Here is a 24,238-nt window from a genome sequence, read left to right on the forward strand (position 1 = left end):
GTGTGAGGGGGGGGTAGGTGAGGGTGTGAGGGGGGGAGGGTGTGAGGGGGGATAGGTGAGGGTGTGAGGGGGGGGGTAGGTGAGGGTGTGAGGGGGGTAGGTGAGGGTGTGAGGGGGTAGGTGAGGGTGTGAGGGGGGGGGTAGGTGAGGGTGTGAGGGGGGGGGTAGGTGAGGGTGTGAGGGGGGGGGTAGGTGAGGGTGTGAGGGGGGGGGGGGGTAGGTGAGGGTGTGAGGGGGGGGTAGGTGAGGGTGTGAGGGGGGGGTAGGTGAGGGTGTGAGGGGGGGGTAGGTGAGGGTGTGAGGGGGGTAGGTGAGGGTGTGAGGGGGGGGTAGGTGAGGGTGTGAGGGGGGGGGGGTAGGTGAGGGTGTGAGGGGGGTAGGTGAGGGTGTGAGGGGGGGGGGGGGGTAGGTGAGGGTGTGAGGGGGGGGGGGTAGGTGAGGGTGTGAGGGGGGGGGGGTAGGTGAGGGTGTGAGGGGGGGGTAGGTGAGGGTGTGAGAGGGGGGGGGTAGGTGAGGGTGTGAGGGGGGGGGTAGGTGAGGGTGTGAGGGGGGGGTAGGTGAGGGTGTGAGGGGGGGTAGGTGAGGGTGTGAGGGGGGGGGGTAGGTGAGGGTGTGAGGGGGGGTAGGTGAGGGTGTGAGGGGGGGGGGTAGGTGAGGGTGTGAGGGGGGGGGGGGTAGGTGAGGGTGTGAGGGGGGGGGGTAGGTGAGGGTGTGAGGGGGGGGGTAGGTGAGGGTGTGAGGGGGGGGTAGGTGAGGGTGTGAGGGGGGGTAGGTGAGGGTGTGAGGGGGGGGGGTAGGTGAGGGTGTGAGGGGGGGGGGTAGGTGAGGGTGTGAGGGGGGGGGGGTAGGTGAGGGTGTGAGGGGGGGTTGGTGAGGGTGTGAGGGGGGGTAGGTGAGGGTGTGAGGGGGGTAGGTGAGGGTGTGAGGGGGGTAGGTGAGGGTGTGAGGGGGGGTTGGTGAGGGTGTGAGGGGGGGTAGGTGAGGGTGTGAGGGGGGTAGGTGAGGGTGTGAGGGGGGGTAGGTGAGGGTGTGAGGGGGTAGGTGAGGGTGTGAGGGGGGGGGGTAGGTGAGGGTGTGAGGGGGGGGGGGTAGGTGAGGGTGTGAGGGGGGGGTAGGTGAGGGTGTGACGGGGGGTAGGTGAGGGTGTGAGGGGGGGGTAGGTGAGGGTGTGAGGGGGGTAGGTGAGGGTGTGAGGGGGGTAGGTGAGGGTGTGAGGGGGGTAGGTGAGGGTGTGAGGGGGGTAGGTGAGGGTGTGAGGGGGGGGGGGGTAGGTGAGGGTGTGAGGGGGTAGGTGAGGGTGTGAGGGGGGGTAGGTGAGGGTGTGAGGGGGGGTAGGTGAGGGTGTGAGGGGGGTAGGTGAGGGTGTGAGGGGGGGGTAGGTGAGGGTGTGAGGGGGGGGTAGGTGAGGGTGTGAGGGGGGGGGGTAGGTGAGGGTGTGAGGGGGGGGTAGGTGAGGGTGTGAGGGGGGTAGGTGAGGGTGTGAGGGGGCGGTAGGTGAGGGTGTGAGGGGGGTAGGTGAGGGTGTGAGGGGGGGGGGGTAGGTGAGGGTGTGAGGGGGGGTAGGTGAGGGTGTGAGGGGGGTAGGTGAGGGTGTGAGGGGGGGGGTAGGTGAGGGTGTGACGGGGGGTAGGTGAGGGTGTGAGGGGGGGGGGGGTAGGTGATGGTGTGAGGGGGGGTAGGTGAGGGTGTGAGGGGGGTAGGTGAGGGTGTGAGGGGGGGTTGGTGAGGGTGTGAGGGGGGGTAGGTGAGGGTGTGAGGGGGGGGTAGGTGAGGGTGTGAGGGGGAGGGGGGGGGTAGGTGAGGGTGTGAGGGGGGGGGTAGGTGAGGGTGTGAGGGGGGGGTAGGTGAGGGTGTGAGGGGGGTAGGTGAGGGTGTGAGGGGGGGGGGGTAGGTGAGGGTGTGAGGGGGGGGGGTAGGTGAGGGTGTGAGGGGGGGTAGGTGAGGGTGTGAGGGGGGTAGGTGAGGGTGTGAGGGGGGGTAGGTGAGGGTGTGAGAGGGGTAGGTGAGGGTGTGAGGGGGGTTGGTGAGGGTGTGAGGGGGGTAGGTGAGGGTGTGAGGGGGGGTAGGTGAGGGTGTGAGGGGGGTAGGTGAGGGTGTGAGGGGGGGAAAGGTGAGGGTGTGAGGGGGGTAGGTGAGGGTGTGAGGGGGGTAGGTGAGGGTGTGAGGGGGGTAGGTGAGGGTGTGAGGGGGGGGTAGGTGAGGGTGTGAGGGGGGGGTAGGTGAGGGTGTAAGGGGGGGGTAGGTGAGGGTGTGAGGGGGGGGTAGGTGAGGGTGTGAGGGGGGGTAGGTGAGGGTGTGAGGGGGGGTAGGTGAGGGTGTGAGGGGGGGTAGGTGAGGGTGTGAGGGGGGGTAGGTGAGGGTGTGAGGGGGGGTAGGTGAGGGGTGTGAGGGGGGGTAGGTGAGGGTGTGAAGGGGGGTAAGTGAGGGTGTGAGGGGGGTAGGTGAGGGTGTGAGGGGGGGTAGGTGAGGGTGTGAGGGGGGAAGGTGAGGGTGTGAGGGGGGTAAGTGAGGGTGTGAGGGGGGTAGGTGAGGGTGTGAGGGGGGTAGGTGAGGGTGTGAGGGGGGGTAGGTGAGGGTGTGAGGGTGGTAGGTGAGGGTGTGATGAGGTAGGTGAGGGTGTGATGAGGTAGGTGAGGGTGTAAGGAAGTAGGTGAGGGGGTAAGGCAACCAGGGGAGACTATATACAATACCAGAGAGGAAGGTAGCCCATTACGGGGTCACCATAGCCCGTGCTACATGGACACTTGGTTCTGAGTAGCTACAGCTAAAACAGCAGAAGGCCGCCCACTACTCACCAAGCAGATGCCATCTGGGCAGTGAAATCAGCGCCCAACGGGTACGGGTACTGGCCTGACGCAGCGAACGGGTACACAGGCGGCCGCAGTCCTGTTAATGGGAAAATACAACATTGAACATAAGAACAATGAACATTGAACATAAGAACATTGAACATAAGAACAATGAACATAAGAACAATGAACATAAGAACATTGGACATAAGAACAATGAACATAAGAACATTGAACATAAGAACAATGAACATAAGAACATTGAACATAAGAACAATGAACATAAGAACAATGAACATAAGAACATTGGACATAAGAACAATGAACATAAGAACATTGAACATAAGAACAATGAACATAAGAACAATGAACATAAGAACAATGAACATAAGAACATTGAACATAAGAACATTGAACATAAGAACATTGAACATAAGAACATTGAACATAAGAACAATGAACATAAGAACATTGAACATAAGAACAATGAACATAAGAACATTGGACATAAGAACAATGAACATAAGAACAATGAACATAAGAACAATGAACATAAGAACATTGAACATAAGAACAATGAACATAAGAACATTGAACATAAGAACATTGAACATAAGAACAATGAACATAAGAACATTGAACATAAGAACATTGAACATAAGAACATTGAACATAAGAACAATGAACATAAGAACATTGAACATAAGAACAATGAACATAAGAACAATGAACATAAGAACAATGAACATAAGAACAATGAACATAAGAACATTGAACATAAGAACATTGAACATAAGAACATTGAACATAAGAACAATGAACATAAGAACATTGAACATAAGAACAATGAACATAAGAACATTGGACATAAGAACAATGAACATAAGAACATTGAACATAAGAACATTGGACATAAGAACAATGAACATAAGAACAATGAACATAAGAACATTGAACATAAGAACAATGAACATAAGAACATTGGACATAAGAACAATGAACATAAGAACAATGAACATAACATTGAACATAAGAACAATGAACATAAGAACAATGAACATAAGAACAATGAACATAAGAACAATGAACATAACATTGAACATAAGAACAATGAACATAAGAACAATGAACATAACATTGAACATAAGAACAATGAACATAAGAACAATGAACATAACATTGAACATAAGAACAATGAACATAAGAACAATGAACATAACATTGAACATAAGAACAATGAACATAAGAACAATGAACATAACATTGAACATAAGAACAATGAACATAAGAACAATGAACATAACATTGAACATAAGAACAATGAACATAAGAACAATGAACATAACATTGAACATAAGAACAATGAACATAAGAACAATGAACATAACATTGAACATAAGAACAATGAACATAAGAACAATGAACATAACATTGAACATAAGAACAATCCAACACAAGAAAAATGGAATACATAATATTGAAAATAAAAATAAAATGTAAAAATATATGACTTCATTCATACATATAAAATATAATATTTTTATATACAAAATACATATTATATACAAAATATGTATTTTTCTATAAATTATATTTTGTATGCATACAATTTTGTTGTATGCATACAAAAAAATATAAATTATTAACATAAAAATGACAAAATAAATATTTTGTATTAAAAATACACACAATACAATATTTTGTACACAAAACTATACAATAATACAGTATTTTGAACACAAAATACAAATTGTACACAGACTAGTCCTTAATATTTTACATATTACTTGCTACGAGTCAGTTTTTGACATATTAAAGGCTACGTAAGTCAGTATTTGACTTATTACGGGCTACATAAGTCAGTATTTGACATATTACGGGCTACATAAGTCAGTATTTGATTTATTACGGGCTACATAAGTCAGTAATTGACATATTACGGGCTACATAATTCAGTATTTGACATATTAGGGGCTACATAAGTCAGCATTTGACATATTACGGGCTACATAAGTCAGTATTTGACATATTACGGGCTACGTAAGTCCATATTGAACACGTCAATACCTGTCATGTTATACGGTCTCCACAAGTGGGTACTTGACGTAGGTAAGGACGAAACAAGTAAGCATTTTTAGTTGTAATTCTTGACGGGGGAAGGACAGGAACGTCTAATGTGGTATGGTTGGACGGCACTAGGGGGGGGAGGTGGGGAGAAGGGGGGCTAGAAGGGGGGAGAAGGGGGGCTAGAAGGGGGGAGAAGGGGGGCTAGAGGGGGGGAGAAGGGGGGCTAGAAGGGGGGCTAGAGGGGGGGGAGAGGGGAGGCGTAGGGGACGTTGCAGTGTTGTTGCAACAAAAATGTAAGGATTATTAAGGGTAGTGTTGACAGCACCTCGCAACACCCTTTATGGTGTTAACCCTCCCTCCCTCCCTTCGTCAGTAGGGGGAGTAAATGCCACCCCCCCTCCTTCGCCCCCTTTCCTACTTTACCCTCAACCCCCCTACATCAATGACTCTCTGTCCATACAGAGCACACACAGCACCGCTCCTGTGCCAGGTAAGTTACAGGCTCACCATAGCCCGTGCTACTTGCCCCGCTCCTGTGCCAGGTAAGTTACGGGCTCACCATAGACCGTGCTACTTGCCCCGCTCCTGTGTCAGGTAAGTTACGGGCCCACCATAGCCCGTGCTACTTGCCCCGCTCCTGTGCCAGGTAAGTCCACTACAGGCTCACCATAGCCCGTGCTACTTGCCCCGCTCCTGTGCCAGGTAAGTTACGGGCTCACCATAGACCGTGCTACTTGAAACTTGTTCCGAGTAGCTGAATCTATAACAACAACAAGAGAGGCATACATACAGAGAGGCATAACATGAGAGGCATCTGATTATCCATTTGATAATCAATCGGTTCATTCATATGTATGAATGTATTATGTATTATGCTGACATCCATGTGTGTGGGAGAACAATTCTGCCAGAGATACATGCCCAAGGCGTATGCGAGGTTGGCTAACATCAGAACTGCTTTCAGGAACCTGTGTAAGAAATCATTGTATACCACGTATGTAAGACCAATCCTGGAGTATGCGGCCCCAGCATAGAGCCCGTACATTGTCAAGCACAAGACGAAGCTGGAAAAAGTTCAGAGGTATGCCACTAGGCTGGTCCCAGAACTAAGAGGCATGAGTTACGAGGAAAGGCTGGGTGAACTGCACCTCACGTCGCTGGAAGACAGAAGAGCTCGGGGAGACATGATCACCACATACAAAATTCTCAGAGAAATTGACAGGGTAAACAAGGATGGATGTGAGAGGTGAGAGATAAGAGTGAGAGATGAGAGTGACAGGTGAGAGATGAGAGTGAGGTAGAGAGAGAGAGAGAGAAGCCAGTCGACCTCCTCACCGCGGCTTCGCGCCAACCATTAATCAGACGAGAGTCTAAAAATGTTTCCGAGACACACAACTGTGTTGGTATTGATTTGACAAACACCATCCCTTCCCCCCCCTCAACCCCCCCCTCACCCCTTCAACCCCCTCACCCCTTATCTTCAACCCCCCCCTCCACCTCTCCCCCCTAAAATAAAAACAGACTCGGCAACCTAACCCTGAAATAATATCTAGAACAGCGAGCATTAACATCATGACAAAATAGTCAACCTGGAAATAGCCAATCACAGGTCAGGAAACTACGGTGATTCAGCCCATTCTCCTATTTTAGTAGTACTTACAGTAACGATGAGGGGGCGAGATTCACGAAGCAGTTACGCAAGCACTTACGAACCTGTACATCTTTTTCACAATCTTTGGCGGCTTTGTTTACAATTATTAAACAGTTAATGAGCTCCGAAGCACCAGGAGGCTGTTTATAACAATAACAACAGTTGATTGGCAAGATTTCATGCTTGTAAACTGCCTATTAAATGTAACCAAAGCCGTCAAAGATTGAAGAAAGATGTACACGTTCGTAAGTACTTGCGTAACTGCTTCGTGAATCTGGCCCGAGGACCACAGTACATAAGACCGACTAACAACGCAATTAGAAATTAGAAAACGGTTCTATTGAGTTTGGACAAACCGGAAAACGATTCTGTACTTTTGCAAGGATTTTTGTATGTTGCAAAGACAAACTAACCTAACAACCGTGGACATCTTCAAGAGAAAACTAGATTGTTTCCTCCAAGGAGTGCCCGACCAACCGGGCTGTGGTGGGTATGTGGGCCTGCGGGCCGCTCCAAGCAACAGCCTGGTGGACCAAACTCTCACAAGTCAAGTCTGGCCTCGGGCCGGGCTTGGGGAGTAGAAGAACTCCCAGAACCCCATCAACCAGGTATCAAGCAGGTAACCCTCCTATGCCTAATACATGCAATCTTAGGCCTAATATGGTACATGTGTGTGCTATAATAGGCCTAAAAATATTTAAGTTTGTTTTTTAGCTTAATTTTTTTCGAACTATAAAGTGAATAGTACAAAGTTGTACTATCTAACTGCTTAGTACGTCAATGTTTGTACACACAGTTACAAAAATATTATATAAACGGGAGTATTTACTATTACTATTAAAAATACTATTAAAAATACTATTAAAGTACTATTTACTATTCAAAATACAATTAAAGTACTAAATTAAAATACAATTAAAGTATTTATTTCAAGCTCCATCTAATAAGATCTACAGCACAATATATTAGACCATTACTGGTGGCAAGAAGACTGGAGCCAGAGCTGAGAGGACTAAGCTATGAGGACAGGCTAGAGGAACTAAATCACACACAACCTTAGAAGACGGAACAGAGGGGAAATGATCGCAACATACAAAATACGGAGCGTATTTTGTGGACCAGAATCGCCTCTTCAAATTTGGAGAAAGTCAGAGCTGGAAATTAAGGACGAAATATTGAATACTAACAGTAAATACATATTAAAAAATAGGTATTTTTTGAATATTCAAAATACTTTTGAATACCTTATGGGGCCCTGACAGCTGAGTGGACAGCGCTTAGGAATCGTTGTCCGGAGGTTCCGGGTTCGATCCCCGCTGGAGGCGGAAACAAATGGGCAGTTTCTTTCACCCTGATGCCCCTGCTCACCTAGCAGTAAATAGGTACCTGGGAGTTAGACAGCTGCTACGGGCTGCTTCCTGGGGGATGTGTAACAAGGAGGCCTGGTCGAGGACCGGGCCGCGGGGACGCTAAGCCCCGAAATCATCTCAAGATAACCTCAAGATAATCTCAAGATAACCTCAAGGCAAAATATACATAGCAGTATTATTGAGGCAAATGACAGAGGTGTTGTGGATCTTGAGATGATTTCGGGGCTTAGCGTCCCCGCGGCCCGGTTCTCGACCAGGCCTCCACGCACCAATCATCAGACAGCTTGTGTGATCTCCTGTACGTAGATGGCCAATCAGCGATGCCGCACCATTGCGTGTAGAGCGATGACGTCTCGACAGCCAATCAGGTTCCTTAGAGAATACCGACGTTCAGGCAGCCCAATGGCTGACCCCTAGCCAATCAGAGGAGCCCCTAGCCCTATGCGGCAGAGTTCCCGACAACCAATAAGAAGACACCAATCACAAGAACGCCGTTCCGTCGGCCAATCAGCTGTCTCCAAACATTACTAATTTGTATTCAATGTCTCGAAATCTACTTTGAATATTATATATATATATATATATATATATATATATATATATATATATATATATATATATATATTATATATATATACATATATATATATATATATATATATATATATATATATATATTATATATACATATATATATATATATATATATATATATATGTATATATATATATATATATATATATATATATATATTTTACATTTAAATTACAAAAAAAATTAATATTAATTAAAAAAACATAGGTAATCCTAACCGGTTCAAACTCGAGAGTGTAGAAATCCTACCTTCAAAAATCCTAGGAACGGGATTACGCTGCCCACCTAAAACTTTAAGGTAAACACACTGATAAACAAAACAGTTAACCGAAGCGCATTAATCCTCTTGCCAGACACTACAAACAGTTAAAACAAACAAATCAACATCATCATCATCTGCCAACACAATTCACATACCAGTTTTTTTTGTTCCATTTTTTTTGTGAGTTCATCAAACATAGAGCAGTTTAAATTTTCTAATTGGTTACAGCCATTGTTATATCCTTCCTGGGGTCCCTGACACCCCCCCCTTTGCCCCTGGTCCCTCAGGAACCTAATCGCTTCGTGCAGGTCGGCGTTCAATCCCCGACCGTCCCCAAGTGGTTGGACACCATTCCTTTTCCCGCCCAGTCCCATCCTAAATCCTAATCCTGACCCCTTCCCAATATTATTACTATACCTATACTCTATATACACAAAATGTTTCCGGCACGTGCCATTAATTTTAGCGATACAGTTACATATATCGCCAATTTTAGCTAAACCAATTTAAAGGTCGCTAATTTTAGCAAGACACTTATACAAACCGCTAATTTTAGCAATACAGCTTTAAAAACCGCTAATTTTAGCAAGACAGCTTTAAAAACCGCTAATTTTAGCAAGACACTTATACAAACCGCCAATTTTAGCAAGACACTTATACAAACCGCCAATTTTAGCAATACAGTTTTAAAAAACGCTAATTTTAGCAATACAGCTTTAAAACCCGCTAATTTTAGCAAGACAGCTTTAAAAACCGCTAATTTTAGCAAGACAGCTTTAAAAACCGCTAATTTTAGCAAGGCAACTATACAAACCGCTAATTTTAGCAAGGCAACTATACAAACCGCTAATTTTAGCAATACAGCCCGCTAATTTTAGCAATACAGCCCGCTAATTTTAGCAAGACAGCTTTAAAAACCGCTAATTTTAGCAAGACAGCTTTAAAAACCGCTAATTTTAGCAATACCGCTTTAAAAACCGCTAATTTTAGCAAGGCAACTATACAAACCGCTAATTTTAGCAACACACGCCTTGCTTGCTTCAAGGCTTTCCCATCGGCTTGTCAACAAGATCAGTCAAATACAACACTCAACACCTGCCTGTTAGTGGTAAGTTCTAGCGTGAGTTCCTAGTAAGTTTAAGGTCAACTGGTTTTCCTGTCTACCGTTTGTCTAAGCTTATATAAGCTTACGTTCTAAGCCTGGATGGTGGCGTCTTACCTTCTCTATCCCCATCCTCTTAAGTCTTGCCTATTCCTTCCTCTTTACTTCAGTCTCTCTCTCTCTCATCCCATTTTCTATCCCCTTTCTACCTCTCTCCCACATATCCACTGGACTAAATTATCGCAATTCTGGCCTCGGGGAGAAGAACTCCCGAGATCCTCTTCAGGTAAAATCCAGGTAAGATTCATCTCTTTTCCTCTCCTCTGCCATTCTCTTCCCTCGGCCGGTCGGCCAAGCGGACAGCACGCTGGACTTGTGATCCTGTGGTCCCGGGTTCGATCCCAGGCGCGGGCGAGAAACAATGTGCAGAGTTTCTTTCATCCTATGCCCCTGTTACCTAGCAGTAAAATAGGTACCTGGGTGTTAGTCAGCTGTCACGGGCTGCTTCCTGGGGGTGGAGGCCTGGTCGAGGACCGGGCCGCGGGGACACTAAAGCCCCGAAATCATCTCAAGATAACATCTCAAGATAACCTATCCAACACTCAACCCCTCAACTGATACAATCAATATGCCAGCATCTTGGCCAGCATTTTGGCCAGCATCTTGGCCAGCATTTTGGCCAGCATCTTGGCCAGCATCTTGGCCAGCATCTTAGCCAGCATCTTGGCCAGCATCTTGGCCAGCATCTTGGCCAGCATTTTGGCCAGCATCTTGGCCAGCATCTTGGCCAGCATCTTGGCCAGCATCTTGGCCAGCATCTTGGCCAGCATCTTGGCCAGCATCTTGGCCAGCATCTTGGCCAACATCTTGGCCAGCATCTTGGCCAACATCTTGGCCAGCATCTTGGCCAGCATCTTGGCCAGCATCTTGGCCAGCATCTTGGCCAGCATCTTGGCCAGCATCTTGGCCAGCATTTTGGCCAGCATCTTGGCCAGCATCTTGGCCAGCATCTTGGCCAGCATCTTGGCCAACATCTTGGCCAGCATCTTGGCCAACATCTTGGCCAGCATCTTGGCCAGCATCTTGGCCAGCATCTTGGCCAGCATCTTGGCCAGCATCTTGGCCAGCATCTTGGCCAGCATCTTGGCCAGCATCTTGGCCAACATCTTGGCCAGCATCTTGGCCAGCATCTTGGCCAGCATCTTGGCCAGCATCTTGGCCAGCATCTTGGCCAGCATCTTGGCCAGCATCTTGGCCAGCATCTTGGCCAGCATCTTGGCCAACATGTCAAGAGTCCAATGCTCTGTCTGGTCACCTAAGAGATTTAAACCATTCTCAACTCAATGCACAAATTCATGCAAATCAGCGAAAAGCAACATTATCGATTCATTTATAAAACGTCGTGAATTAGATAATATTAATATAACTCAAGTTCAAGTATGTTTATTAAGACAAGAAATACATCTCAAAGGGATAGAGTAGCTTAGGCTATTTCTACCGCCCCTTGAATATAACTCTAGGATCATATAAATGAGATTTATATCTCATATAAATGAGATTTATATCTCATATAAATGAGATTTATAAAAGAAAATTTATGTAAACAATAGATTTTTTGAGGTGATGACGTATGTCCCAGCATTAAGTAACAGCCTAGTCAATCACGTCACTAGATTTTATCCAGAATATTGTGTTTATTAATCTACTCAATTGTAGTGGTTTCTTAACCCCACATCAATATATATACACACACAGTATATATACACATATTCAAACCACTAATTTTTGTGTTGACCAGACCACACACTAGAAGGTGACCATTCTCAAGTCACAATCGACTTGAGAATGGTCCAGGACAGACCGAAACGTCGTCGTCCCTTCACCTTCTAGTGTGTGGTCTGGTCAACATACTTTAGCCACGTTATTGTGACTAACGCTAATTTCTGTGCTGTACAAACTGCTAAAAACACATTGAAAAGCCTAAACGGAGCTGCAACAACACGGCCAGATAGACAGCAAGATGCTGTAGATTGATGAAGATAAAGCCACCCAAGAGGTGGCACGGGCATGAATAGCCCGTACAAGGTGCTGCACAGGACTTACCAGCCTTGGGGTCGAGTTGATAGGGAGGTATGCCCATGTGGGCAGGAGGAGGCTGCCCTAAGGTCTGCCCATTGTGGTAGAGAGAGAAGAGGGAGCCCCCGGCAGGTCCTGCCCCAAGACCCATCTTCTCCGCCGCCTGTAGCCAAGGAAAAAACACAATATCATTAAAAGTGAAGGGAATAGCATCATTTTTTCCCTAGCATTAAGAGGAGATAATGTTTTCGTAATAATAAAAATGATACAAATCAGCGTATGAGTTTTTTTTATATAAATCACTGATAAAATAATTATAAATCAAAATCTAGATTATACAGTAATGACTATAATTACGTGTTATTGTGGCTTTCTATTATGTAAACTTTGTATTGAAATAATGTGTAAACTGAATTAATAAATGGTTTATTTATATTATTTTTCAATTAGTAAACTACCATTCACAACTATCACTCATAATACATAGTTACTAATAACACAATCCGTGTCGATAATAATATTAAGTAAAGCATCTAAATTATCCAAGGATCATCAAAAAAACTCATACGACAAAATTTATATATATAAATTTCATATTTATATGAAATAACAACTTCAGTTTTAACAACCAAACAATATATCAAAATAACACCATAAAAGCCTTGCAATACACAAGATTATTCAAGTGAAATTTAAGACATATGAATGAGTTTGGGCAAATACAATTCATTAGGCTTTAGACAACTTTTCAAAATTTTCATATTAAATACATCAACAATAACCCAAATTATCAGCTCCCAATCATCAAAAGTAATCATTACAAACCATCGACGTTAATAACCCCCCCCCTAATCTAATCCATCTAATCCATCAACAATCATATATCACCCGAAGTTAGTCACTCATCTTGTTTACAAAGAAAGCCGAGTTTCAGCTCATTTAATCATCTCGGCTCTAGCCTATTACACAATGTTTCAATTAACAGCGAAATAAAGAAAATAGGATAAGAGCCCATTGCACTTTTTAAGGTGGGGGGGGGGGGGGGGGGGGGGGGTTACCGAGCACAGTGGATCCATTTAAGTGATCAAAGTGGTATTAGATGAACGGGTTAATACCGCTTTGTATACATGCGCGCGCATGCTAATATGTCGGAGTAGGGAATGATGTTCTGGAACCAGTCTTTATCGGCGTGTACTCAAGCGCGCTAGCACGCTCGCCCGCACGCACGCACGCACTAGGGGGAAAAGTCAGAACATCATTCGGGAACCTCTCTGTTATGGAGGCTTTTAGATCGCCCGCTCAGAGACCGGGCCGCGGGGATGTTGATCCTTGAAATCTTCGGTATGGAGATAATCCTTGAAATTCCAAATCTTGTTGCATCCGAGAGGTAAAAATATATATATTTCATATATGTAAATATATACATACGTATATGCAAATATATATGTAAATACATATGTCAATATTTACAATATGACCTGCGACAAAAGCCCAAGGGAGAACAGACCCTTAAATTGAATATAGATGGATTGAAGAAGGAGACATGATCACGACTTACAAGTCTCCCGCGGGAAGTGGTAGGGGTGATAACGACTGTATGACCAGTATAGAGCTGGCTACACCACCTTGACACACAGGGAAACTGAGGCACACATGTAGTACATTATATATTTCATGAAGTTTTTATCGTAAGCAAATGGAATGAAATGGAAGAGAGAGAGAGAGAGAGAGAGAGAGAGAGAGAGAGAGAGAGAGAGAGAGAGAGAGAGAGAGAGAGAGAGAGAGAGAGAGAGAGAGAGAGAGAGAGAGAGAGACAGACAGACAGACAGAGGGTCTGGTCTGGTAGCTGAGTGGACAGCGCGCGGGACTTGTAATCCTGTGGCCCGGGTTCGATTCCCGGCGCCGGAAGAGACAAATGGGCAGTTTCTTTCACCCTGATGCCCCCTGTTCACCTTGCAGTAAATAGGTACCTGGGAGTTAGACGGCTGTTACCGACTACTTCCTGGGGGAGGGGGGGTTGTGTGTTTGTGTGTGTGGGGGGACAAAAATTAGTTAGTAGTTAGTAACAGTTGATTGACAGTTGAGAGGCGGGCCGAGAGAGCAAAGCTCAACCCCCGCAAGCACAACTAGATGAATACACGGGAGGGGGGAAGGGGGGGAGGGGGGCGAAGGCCCCCCTCACCCCCCCCCCCCCCCCAGCGCCTGCACCCTAGCGTCAACAAGATGCAATAGCCGTGAAATACATAACTGCCTGATTGCCGGAGAAAATTGACCTTGCACTAAGTATCTTCTTGAGGTTATCTTGAGATGATTTCGGGGCTTTAGTGTCCCGGCGGCCCGGTCCTCGACTAGGCCTCCACCCTCAGGAAGCAGCCCGTGACAGCTGACTAACACCCAGGTACCTATTTTACTGCTAGGTAACAAAGGCATAGAGTGCAAGAAACTCTGCCCATTGTTTCTCGCCGGCGCCTGGGATCGAACCCAGAACCACAGGATCACAAGCCCAGCGTGCTGTCCGCCCGGCTCCCTTACCCCCCCAAACTTTTCCCTGCGCCTCTCCTAACCAGACAAACAAACTAGAAGTGATCTCCTTATTACCTAATCACTTAGTTACAACACATTTGCTCGGTACATTGTAAACAATAATAATATCCAATAAGTTATACCCAGGGGCCTCGTAGCCTGGTGGATAGCGCGCAGGACTCGTAATTCTGTGGCGCGGGTTCGATTCCCGCACGAGGCAGAAACAAATGGGCAAAGTTTCTTTCACCCTGAATGCCCCCTGTTACCTAGCAGTAAATAGGTACCTGGGAGTTAGTCAGCTGTCACGGGCTGCTTCCTGGGGGTGGAGGCCTGGTCGAGGACAAGGCCGCGGGGACACTAAAGCCCCGAAATCATCTCAAGATAACCTCAAGAAGATTGGGTGGTTGTGCTTGCTGCGTCTGACCAACCAGGACACGAGAGGTAGGGGTAATTGGGTTGTTACCTTCTGAAGGGTGAGACTTGTCTCTTGTGATTGTCTTATACTGGACGCTTTAAGGTAGGTAACCTCCTATTGCAACTACCCCTCTATCGCCAACCATCACATCTAAGCGCAATTATAATTAAATAACATCAAAATAATCCCCATTTTGAAATTGTTGCATAAGCAACGTGTCTTTGGTACACACAATGTTCCCTCCTGGAAAACATTCGCAACTTACAGTGTGTGAGTGTGTGAGTGTGTGTGTGTGTGTGTGTGTGTGTGTGTGTGTGTGTGTGTGTGTGTGTGTGTGTGTGTGTGTGTGTGTGTGTGAGAGAGAGAGAGAGTATTCACCTAGTTGTATTCACCTAGTTGTGTTTGCGGGGGTTGTGCTATGCTCTTTCGGCCCGCCTCTCAACTGTCAATCAACTGTTTACTAACTGCTTATTTTTCCACACCACACACACCCCAGGAAGCAGCCCGTGACAGCTGACCAACTCCCAAGTACCTATTTACTGCTAGGTAACAGGAGGCATTCAGGGTGAAAGATACTTTGCCCATTTGTTTCTGCCTCGTGTGGGAATCGAACCCGCGCCACAGAATTACGAGTCCTGCGCGTTATCAACCAGGCTACCAGGCCCCCTGGAGAGTGAGTGAGTGAGTGAGTGAGTGAGTGAGTGAGTGAGTGAGTGAGTGTGTGTGTGTGTGTGTGTGTGTGTGTGTGTGTGTGTGTGTGTGTGTGTGTGTGTGTTGGGTACAGAGGGGGGGGGGAGGGGGAGCGCTGGTGTCAGACGTATCAAGTGATGGTCTGGGGGGAGGGGGAGGGGGGGGCGCTACCAAAAGGTTGATCAACTAGGGCGTCCTTGAGGGAAAGTTAAAAAAAAAATGTCAAATTTGTTTCCGCCAGCGGAGAAGGGGTTCAGGTCGGGGCGGGAGAGGAGTGGTGGGAGGGCCGGGGTGATCCGGCGTCGAGTTTCCAGACTCTCCTCATTTACTCATTTCCCTGGGTAATTCCTGCCTTGTGGAGTCACAATTGAAACTCGAGCGTAGCGCCGCCCGCCTCAACGCTGAATACCACACACTGCACCGGTCCTCTGCGACGGGCCCTCCACCCGCTCAACCTCCGTTTCCACCCGTTCAATGGACCTCTCGACTCCTCGACCTCTGCCCTCTCCACCTAGGTCGGAGAGGGCGTCCTCTCCACCTTCTCTAAGAACCTAACTTGGTTGGGACTTGTAGAGATTTTGAAGGCAATTTCTAATTTCTTGAAACGATGGGACAATAGAAAGGAATGGTGATAACCGGCATTTAACTGGTAGAGTTAAAGATGATTGTTCCAATGATCGATTTGATATATCTTGGATATATCAAAATGTGTGTTATAAGCCTGTCGAGGTAGATATGACACCGTCTAGAGTTCTGGGCGAATTGGAATCCCACCGCTGCCACCAATGTCAAACTAACTTCGTCGGGAATAATTGATAAATTTGGACATTTCTGCTACCTTATGACATTCCTAGTCACATTTGGAAGCTCTCTGAGCCAGGAGTTATCACGCATGACCCCCAGGCAATGTTAAAGAAATCATTTCTGAGAACTGATTTTGCCAACTCTCTGGGCGATGATATTGACATGTATTATGACAGAGCCCCCCCCCCCCCACCCCTACACCCCAGTGCCTATTTTGAGTTACTGGTAATTGAAGAGGCTGTTTAGTTGTTTAACTGCTTTTTCGTAGAATGTTACCACATTCCTGCTCATATATTTTGTGGTGTCCATCGCGGATACTTTGTGGTCCTTCCACTACTCCCTGTTACTTGATCACTAATCAGACCTGTATAACGGATGACCAGGTCAAGTGTGGTGATCGAGGCTCACTGACCGAATTAGGTATCATACCTGTTGATGATTTCGAGGGTTGATGCTTTCCCGCAGCCTCACCTGTGGGCAGCCACAGTCTGGTTGATCAGAAGTCCTCCCCACATGCCTTCACCCGCTCTGCCTCAACCACGAAGCTTCAAAACCTCCACCCACTAGCCCTCCCATGTACACCAAAACCTCCACCCACTAGCCCTCCCATGTACACCAAAACCTCCACCCACTAGCCCTCCAATGTACACCCAAACCTCCACCCACTAGCCCTCCCATGTACACCAAAACCTCCACCCACTAGCCCTCCCATGTATACCAAAACCTCCACCCACTAGCCCTCCCATGTACACCAAAACCTCCACCCACTAGCCCTTCCATGTACACCATACCTCCACCCACTAGCCCTCCCATGTACACCAAAACCTCCACCCACTAGCCCTTCCATGTACACCATACCTCCACCCACTAGCCCTCCCATGTACACCAAAACCTCCACCCACTAGCCCTCCCATGTACACCAAAACCTCCACCCACTAGCCCTCCCATGTACACCAAAACCTCCACCCACTAGCCCTCCCATGTACACCAAAACCTCCACCCACTAGCCCTCCCATGTACACCAAAACCTCCACCCACTAGCCCTCCCATGTACACCAAAACCTCCACCCACTAGCCCTCCCATGTACACCAAAGCCTCCACCCACTAGCCCTCCCATGTACACCAAAACCTCCACCCACTAGCCCTCCCATGTACACCAAAACCTCCACCCACTAGCCCTCCCATGTACACCAAAACCTCCACCCACTAGCCCTCCCATGTACACCAAAACCTCCACCCACTAGCCCTCCCATGTACACCAAAGCCTCCACCCACTAGGCCTCCCAATTACACCAAAACCACGCAAGACTTAACCCCCCTCCCAAATTCCCCTCAAACAACTACTCCCCCATTTGTCCACCGTGAATATCCCTTTTTCCCAGAGGTCTTCCCCATTTCACCTTCCTCTTCTTCATCTACTTCACGACTGATTGATTGATGAAGACCAAGCCATCCAAGAGGTGGCACGGACACGAATAGCCCGTAAATCATCTTCACCTTCCCTCTTCCTCACCTTTCCACCACCACCTCTTCCAGACATCTCCCGTTTATCCCAAATTTCGTCTTTCAAGACCTTTCTCTTCCCTCTCCCTCCCACCCTGCTCCCTACAGCTCTCTCCTCCACCATAATCACACCACTTAAACCACAGTTAAGTTGAAGAATCGCCATTTGACAGAGGCATCCAATTTAGGGCGCTTCTCCTTGAGTGGGGTGACGCGTTCCCTGGCCAGGCGAGGAGGTGGTGATATATATTCCCTGGCCAGGCGAGGAGGTGGTGATATATATTCCCTGGCCAGGCGAGGAGGTGGTGATATATTTCCCTGGCCAGGCGAGGAGGTGGTGATATATTTCCCTGGCCAGGCGAGGAGGTGGTGATATATTTCCCTGGCCAGGCGAGGAGGTGGTGATATATATTCCCTGGCCAGGCGAGGAGGTGGTGATATATATTCCCTGGCCAGGCGAGGAGGTGGTGATATATTCCCTGGCCAGGCGAGGAGGTGGTGATATATTTCCCTGGCCAGGCGAGGAGGTGGTGATATATTTCCCTGGCCAGGCGAGGAGGTAGTGATTAAGCACTACCTCCTCGCCTGGCGCATGATTTACATATCATGCACTGCCTTATGTGCATGATATGTAAATCGGCGCATTATTTTGTAATTGTATAAAGACAAATATTACATTTTCCCCCAATACTTTCGAGCATAAATATACAAGCAGCAGCAGGAGATTTTCTAGTCAGCAAGCCGGAGCAATGAAATGACAGTCTCGGGTCGACGGGGCGAGGTTCGACGGGGCCCAGGTTCGACGGGGGCCAAGTTCGACGGGGCCCAGGTTCGACGGGGCACAGGTTCGACGGGGACCAGGTTCGACGGGGCCCAGGTTCGACGGGGCCAAGTTCGACGGGGCCCAGGTTCGACGGGGCCCAGGTTCGACGGGGCCCAGGTTCGACGGGGCCAAGTTCGACGGGGCCCAGGTTCGACGGGGCCCAGGTTCGACGGGGCCCAGGTTCGACGGGGCCCAGGTTCGACGGGGGCCAAGTTCGACCGGGCCCAGGACGGGCGACAAACCATCTCACTCGACCGTACTAATCGACGTGAGTGGGGGGGGGGGAAGAGCCCCATCGTGCCCAGTCCTGGAGTCCCCTCGACGGTGAATGGCATAAAATGTTGGGAAACTGTTAACTAGGTATTGATCTGGTGGCGTCGACGGCGGAGCGAGGGAGGGTGCTTGGACCCGAGAATCCCTAAAAGCTCCTTTGGCACGAACAAAGTAAAGAGGTGGGGCTGCATTAGCGGACAAAGCCGCCACCAGCACCGCACCATTTGCCCTAACCTATCCCCATCCCATCCACCCCCCCCTGCCCCCCCCCCCCTCCTCCCTTTATCCCACCCACCCGTCCAAGCGTCCCATCCCATCCTCCAGTAATACATGCAAATCCCGGACAACATTTTGGAGTCGGTGATGGCGCGTGGCGGCGGCGGCCTCCTTGTCCTCCTCCCTTCGAAGCCGCGTAGGTAGACCTTCACTTAAGTCAGTTGGTCTGTCATTCAAACCTTTAGTCGAGTCAGCGGACATGTTGCTCCCAGGCAATGTGGGGACACCTGCTCTCATTGTTTCAAGTTATTATTATTATTTATATATATTATTTATATATATATATATATATATATATATATATATATATATATATATATATATATATATATATATATATAGTATATATTATATTATACTGGTCGTGAGAAAGCTGCAGGAACACGCAAGCCATAGATCACTAAAAATTCTAATTAACCTGGCCAGGATTCGAACCCATGCCGTCCAGGATCACCCCAGAACGTTGTCAATGATCTAGACGATCACTGGTGCGGTGGTCACGGTACTGTGTTATGTTTAGGCAACCCGTCCTCGACTCAAGTCCATTACACCCAGCGGTCAACCCCACAGACGCATTCATAAATTTTAACATGCTGTTCATTCAAAACGGGAATTTTCTCAACTATAAATTAATATTATAATATATTAGCATATTGTGTATATATAGGCATAGGATAGGTTAGGTGTTTAGGTTATGTTGGCGATTATTTGTATTTGTAGTACGTGGGTGAAGCATTTATAGCGGTGTGATTCGAACAAAATTCGTCAGTGAAGCACTTGTTCCGGATATGTTCGAACGTCAGCAGTTGTGAGTCGTGTGTAAACCGCTTTTCATTCATAAACAGGGGGTTTGGCGGGTGCATGGAATCACTTTTGGGTCTTTGTTTGGAGGACGGGCTGGTTTAGGGGTGATCCTGCACGGCATGGGTTCAAATCCTGGCCGGGTCAATTAGAATTCTTAGATATACATATATATAATCATATATTTGGGTGGATATGAATAATAATAATAATTCATTTCATCGGGGGGACAGGAAGCCAGAGTGTATTCACACACGTTAAGCTTATATCGGGGTCCTCCTCCACCCTAGGGTGGCATTACTGACCCTTACCTTACCAGCCTTACCTTACTTTGGGGTTACCTAGCGATGGTTCCGAGGATCGACTTCTCCTCGCGGCCCGGTCTCTGACCAGGCCACCTGGTTGCTGGGCTGGTTAACCAGACTGTTGGGGTACCAGCCAATAGTTTTACATTCTAAAGGCTCATGCAGATCGGCGTTCAATCCCCGGCCGTCCACAAGTGGTTGGGCACCATTCCTTTCCCCTCGTCCCATCCCAAATCCTTATCCTGACCCCTTCCAAGTGCTATATAGCCGTAATAGCTTGGCGCTTTCCCCCTGATAATTCCCTCCCTCACACAAGTCATCCTACACAACACAAGGATCGAACCCGGAACCTCAGGACTACGAATCCGAAGCGCTGTCCACTCAGCCGTCAGGTGCCTGACCATTCTCAACACAAGCCGCCGGCGTACAGCCGACGGTTAGAATGACGGGGTCCAAGAGCTAACAGTCAACCTTTCCCCCTAACACCTTCCGGCCTACATAAATCGCGTTCATGATTCAATAAATTTGTTCATGACGAGGAGGGTTTTACACCCAGCTCCTGTGCCAGGTAAGCTACGGGCTCACCATAGCCCGTGCTACTTGCCCCGCTCCTGTGGTGGGTAAGTCCTCTACGGGCTCACCATAGCCCGTGCTACTTGCCCCGCTCCTGTGGTGGGTAAGTCCTCTACGGGCTCACCATAGCCCGTGCTACTTGCCCCGCTCCTGTGCCAGGTAAGCTACGGGCTCACCATAGCCCGTGCTACTTGCCCCGCTCCTGTGCCAGGTAAGCTACGGGCTCACCATAGCCCGTGCTACTTGCCCCGCTCCTGTGCCAGGTAAGTCCACTACGGGCTCACCATAGCCCGTGCTACTTGCCCCGCTCCTGTGCCAGGTAAGCTACGGGCTCACCATAGCCCGTGCTACTTGCCCCGCTCCTGTGGTGGGTAAGTCCTCTACGGGCTCACCATAGCCCGTGCTACTTGCCCCGCTCCTGTGCCAGGTAAGTCCACTACGGGCTCACCATAGCCCGTGCTACTTGCCCCGCTCCTGTGCCAGGTAAGTCCACTACGGGCTCACCATAGCCCGTGCTACTTGCCCCGCTCCTGTGGTGGGTAAGTCCTCTACGGGCTCACCATAGCCCGTGCTACTTGCCCCGCTCCTGTGCCAGGTAAGCTACGGGCTCACCATAGCCCGTGCTACTTGCCCCGCTCCTGTGCCAGGTAAGCTACGGGCTCACCATAGCCCGTGCTACTTGCCCCGCTCCTGTGCCAGGTACGGGCTCACCATAGCCCGTGCTACTTGCCCCGCTCCTGTGGTGGGTAAGTCCACTACGGGCTCACCATAGCCCGTGCTACTTGCCCCGCTCCTGTGCCAGGTAAGTCCACTACGGGCTCACCATAGCCCGTGCTACATGCCCCGCTCCTGTGCCAGGTACGGGCTCACCATAGCCCGTGCTACTTGCCCCGCTCCTGTGCCAGGTAAGCTACGGGCTCACCATAGTCCGTGCTACTTGGAACTTGTTCCGAGTAGCTGAATCTATAACAACAGGAGGGTTTTAAACTACCTTTTATGAGAGGTCATGACGGGACGGGGAGCGGGGATAGGCTGGGCAGGCCGGATAGTCCTCCCCCCCCTCCCTCCTCCCCCCTCGTAATCAATAGAGAACAAAGGTGAGCATGAATAAGATATGGTTGGGCCAGATATTATCGGGGCAGAGGCCCGCCTGCCGCTACAGCCGGCGCCAGATGGCACGGAAGCCGGCTTAACAATAACATGGACTACCCCGTTCTTGTAGGGAGTGCCGGACCAACCGGGTTGTGATGGATGTGTGTGTACTCACCTAGTTGTGTTTGCGGGGGTTGAGCTCTGGCTCTTTGGTCCCGCCTCTCAACCGTCAATCTACAGGTGTACAGGTTCCTGAGCCTATTGGGCTCTATCATATCTACACTTGAAACTGTGTATGGAGTCAGCCTCCACCACATCACTTCCTAATGCATTCCATTTGTCAACCACTCTGACACTAAAAAAGTTCTTTCTAATATTTCTGTGGCTCATTTGGGCACTCAGTTTCCACCTGTGTCCCCTTGTGCGTGTTCCCCTTGTGTTAAATAGACTGTCTTTATCTACCCTATCAATTCCCTTCAGAATCTTGAATGTGGTGATCATGTTCCCCCTAACTCTTCTGTCTTCCAGCGAAGTGAGGTTTAATTCCCGTAGTCTCTCCTCGTAGCTCATACCTCTCAGCTCGGGTACTAGTATGGTGGCAAACCTTTGAACATTTTCCAGTTTAGTCTTATCCTTGACTAGATATGGACTCCATGCTGGGGCTGCATACTCCAGGATTGGCCTGACATATGTGGTATACAAAGTTCTGAATGATTCTTTACACAAGTTCCTGAATGCCGTTCGTATGTTGGCCAGCCTGGCATATGCCGCTGATGTTATCCGCTTGATATGTGCTGCAGGAGACAGGTCTGGCGTGATGTCAACCCCCAAGTCTTTTTCCTTCTCTGACTCCTGAAGAATTTCCACACACACACACACACAATTTTTTTCAAAAATTGTGTGTGTGTGTGTGTGGGGGGTGGGGGGGCCTGCGGGGCGCTGCAAGCAACAGCCTGATGGACCAGCTGGGTCCAGGAGGGCCAGCTTGGGGAGGTTATTTTGAGGTTATCTTGAGATGATTTCGGGGCTTTTTAGTGTCCCCGCGGCCCGGTCCTCGGCCAGGCCTCCACCCCCAGGAAGCAGCCCGTGACAGCTGACTAACACCCAGGTACCTATTTTACTGCTAGGTAACAGAGGGGCATAGGGTGAAAGAAACTCTACCCATTGTTTCTCGCCGGCGCCTGGGATCGAACCCAGGATCACAAGTCCAGCGTGCTGTCCGCTCGGCCGACCGGCTCCCCCGGGGAGCAAACAACTGCCCCCCGCCCCCCCCCAGGATCTTTAAACCCCCAGTCATCTTTAAATGGCCAAATCGTCAGGACGATTTGGCCATTTTTTTTACCAAAGGAAAATGGGGGCTTGTGCTTTCCTGAGCCAAGTTGTAATTATTGAGCAGTCTCCCGAAGGCCTGGTCGACGACCGGGCCGCGGGGACGCTAAGCCCCGGAAGCACCTCAAGGTAACCCCCCCCCCCCCTCGTGGCGGAGTGGTTACTCACTCGCCTCCCGTTTCGCGAGCACTTTGTCCTGGGTTCGTATCCTGGCCGGGGGAGGACTGACTGGGCACCAATCCTATACTGTAGCTTCTGTTCACCCAGCAGTAAAATGGGTATCTGGTTGTTAAACGATTCGTATTGCGGGGATTAAGGACTTAGAATAATAAGGATAAATAAGGATTGGATAAGGATTAGGGATAAATATAGGATTAAGCACCTGCCCGAAACGCTACGCGTATATATATATATATATATATATATATATATATATATATATATATATATATATATATATATATATATATATATAAATAAATAGTGTAGGTATTCACTATGGTAATCACTTACCTACCTTCCTTTTTACCTACCTACCTACCTACCTACCTAAGGTAATTATCAGTAGAAAGCGCTAAGCTGTCATGACTCCACAGCATCTGAAAGGGGTATGAGGACAAGGAGATGGGATATGGGGACAAGGTCGACCCCCCCCAACAGAGGTGACCCCATCGTTCCTCCCCCCCCCCCACTACCCCTTCTTCCCCCAACCAGAACTGGTTGAGAATTGTGAGGGGGTGAAAGAGGGGAGGGGGGGGGGGGCCGAACCCTCCCATGGGTCCCCATCACCTATGTCAAACCTGTTCTGGGTTGGGGAAAGATGTAGGGGGGGGGGGGGGTATGGTGGGGGGGAGTTTGTGTGTGAGGGGGGGGGGAGAGACAGATGGTGATTGGGGAGTGTGGAAACCGATGATTGACT

The 24,238-nt window shown here is 48.6% G+C and overlaps 1 protein-coding gene across 2 annotated transcripts in view; it reads right to left on the reverse strand.

The window, feature by feature from the left end:
- Positions 1-24,238, reverse strand: part of LOC123747457 (protein pangolin, isoforms A/H/I/S) — an 84,000-nt gene that overhangs the window by 28,034 nt on the left and 31,728 nt on the right. For both annotated transcript variants that reach the window (XM_069319329.1, XM_069319328.1), the window contains exons 2-3: positions 11,939-12,074; positions 2,796-2,886 (exon numbers count right to left, since the gene is read on the reverse strand). In XM_069319329.1, the coding sequence (XP_069175430.1) occupies positions 2,796-2,886; positions 11,939-12,074 (227 nt within the window). The remainder of the gene's footprint in view (positions 1-2,795; positions 2,887-11,938; positions 12,075-24,238) is intronic.

This window comes from Procambarus clarkii, chromosome 92, assembly GCF_040958095.1.
Source record: "Procambarus clarkii isolate CNS0578487 chromosome 92, FALCON_Pclarkii_2.0, whole genome shotgun sequence".
Classification (NCBI taxonomy): domain Eukaryota; kingdom Metazoa; phylum Arthropoda; class Malacostraca; order Decapoda; family Cambaridae; genus Procambarus; species Procambarus clarkii.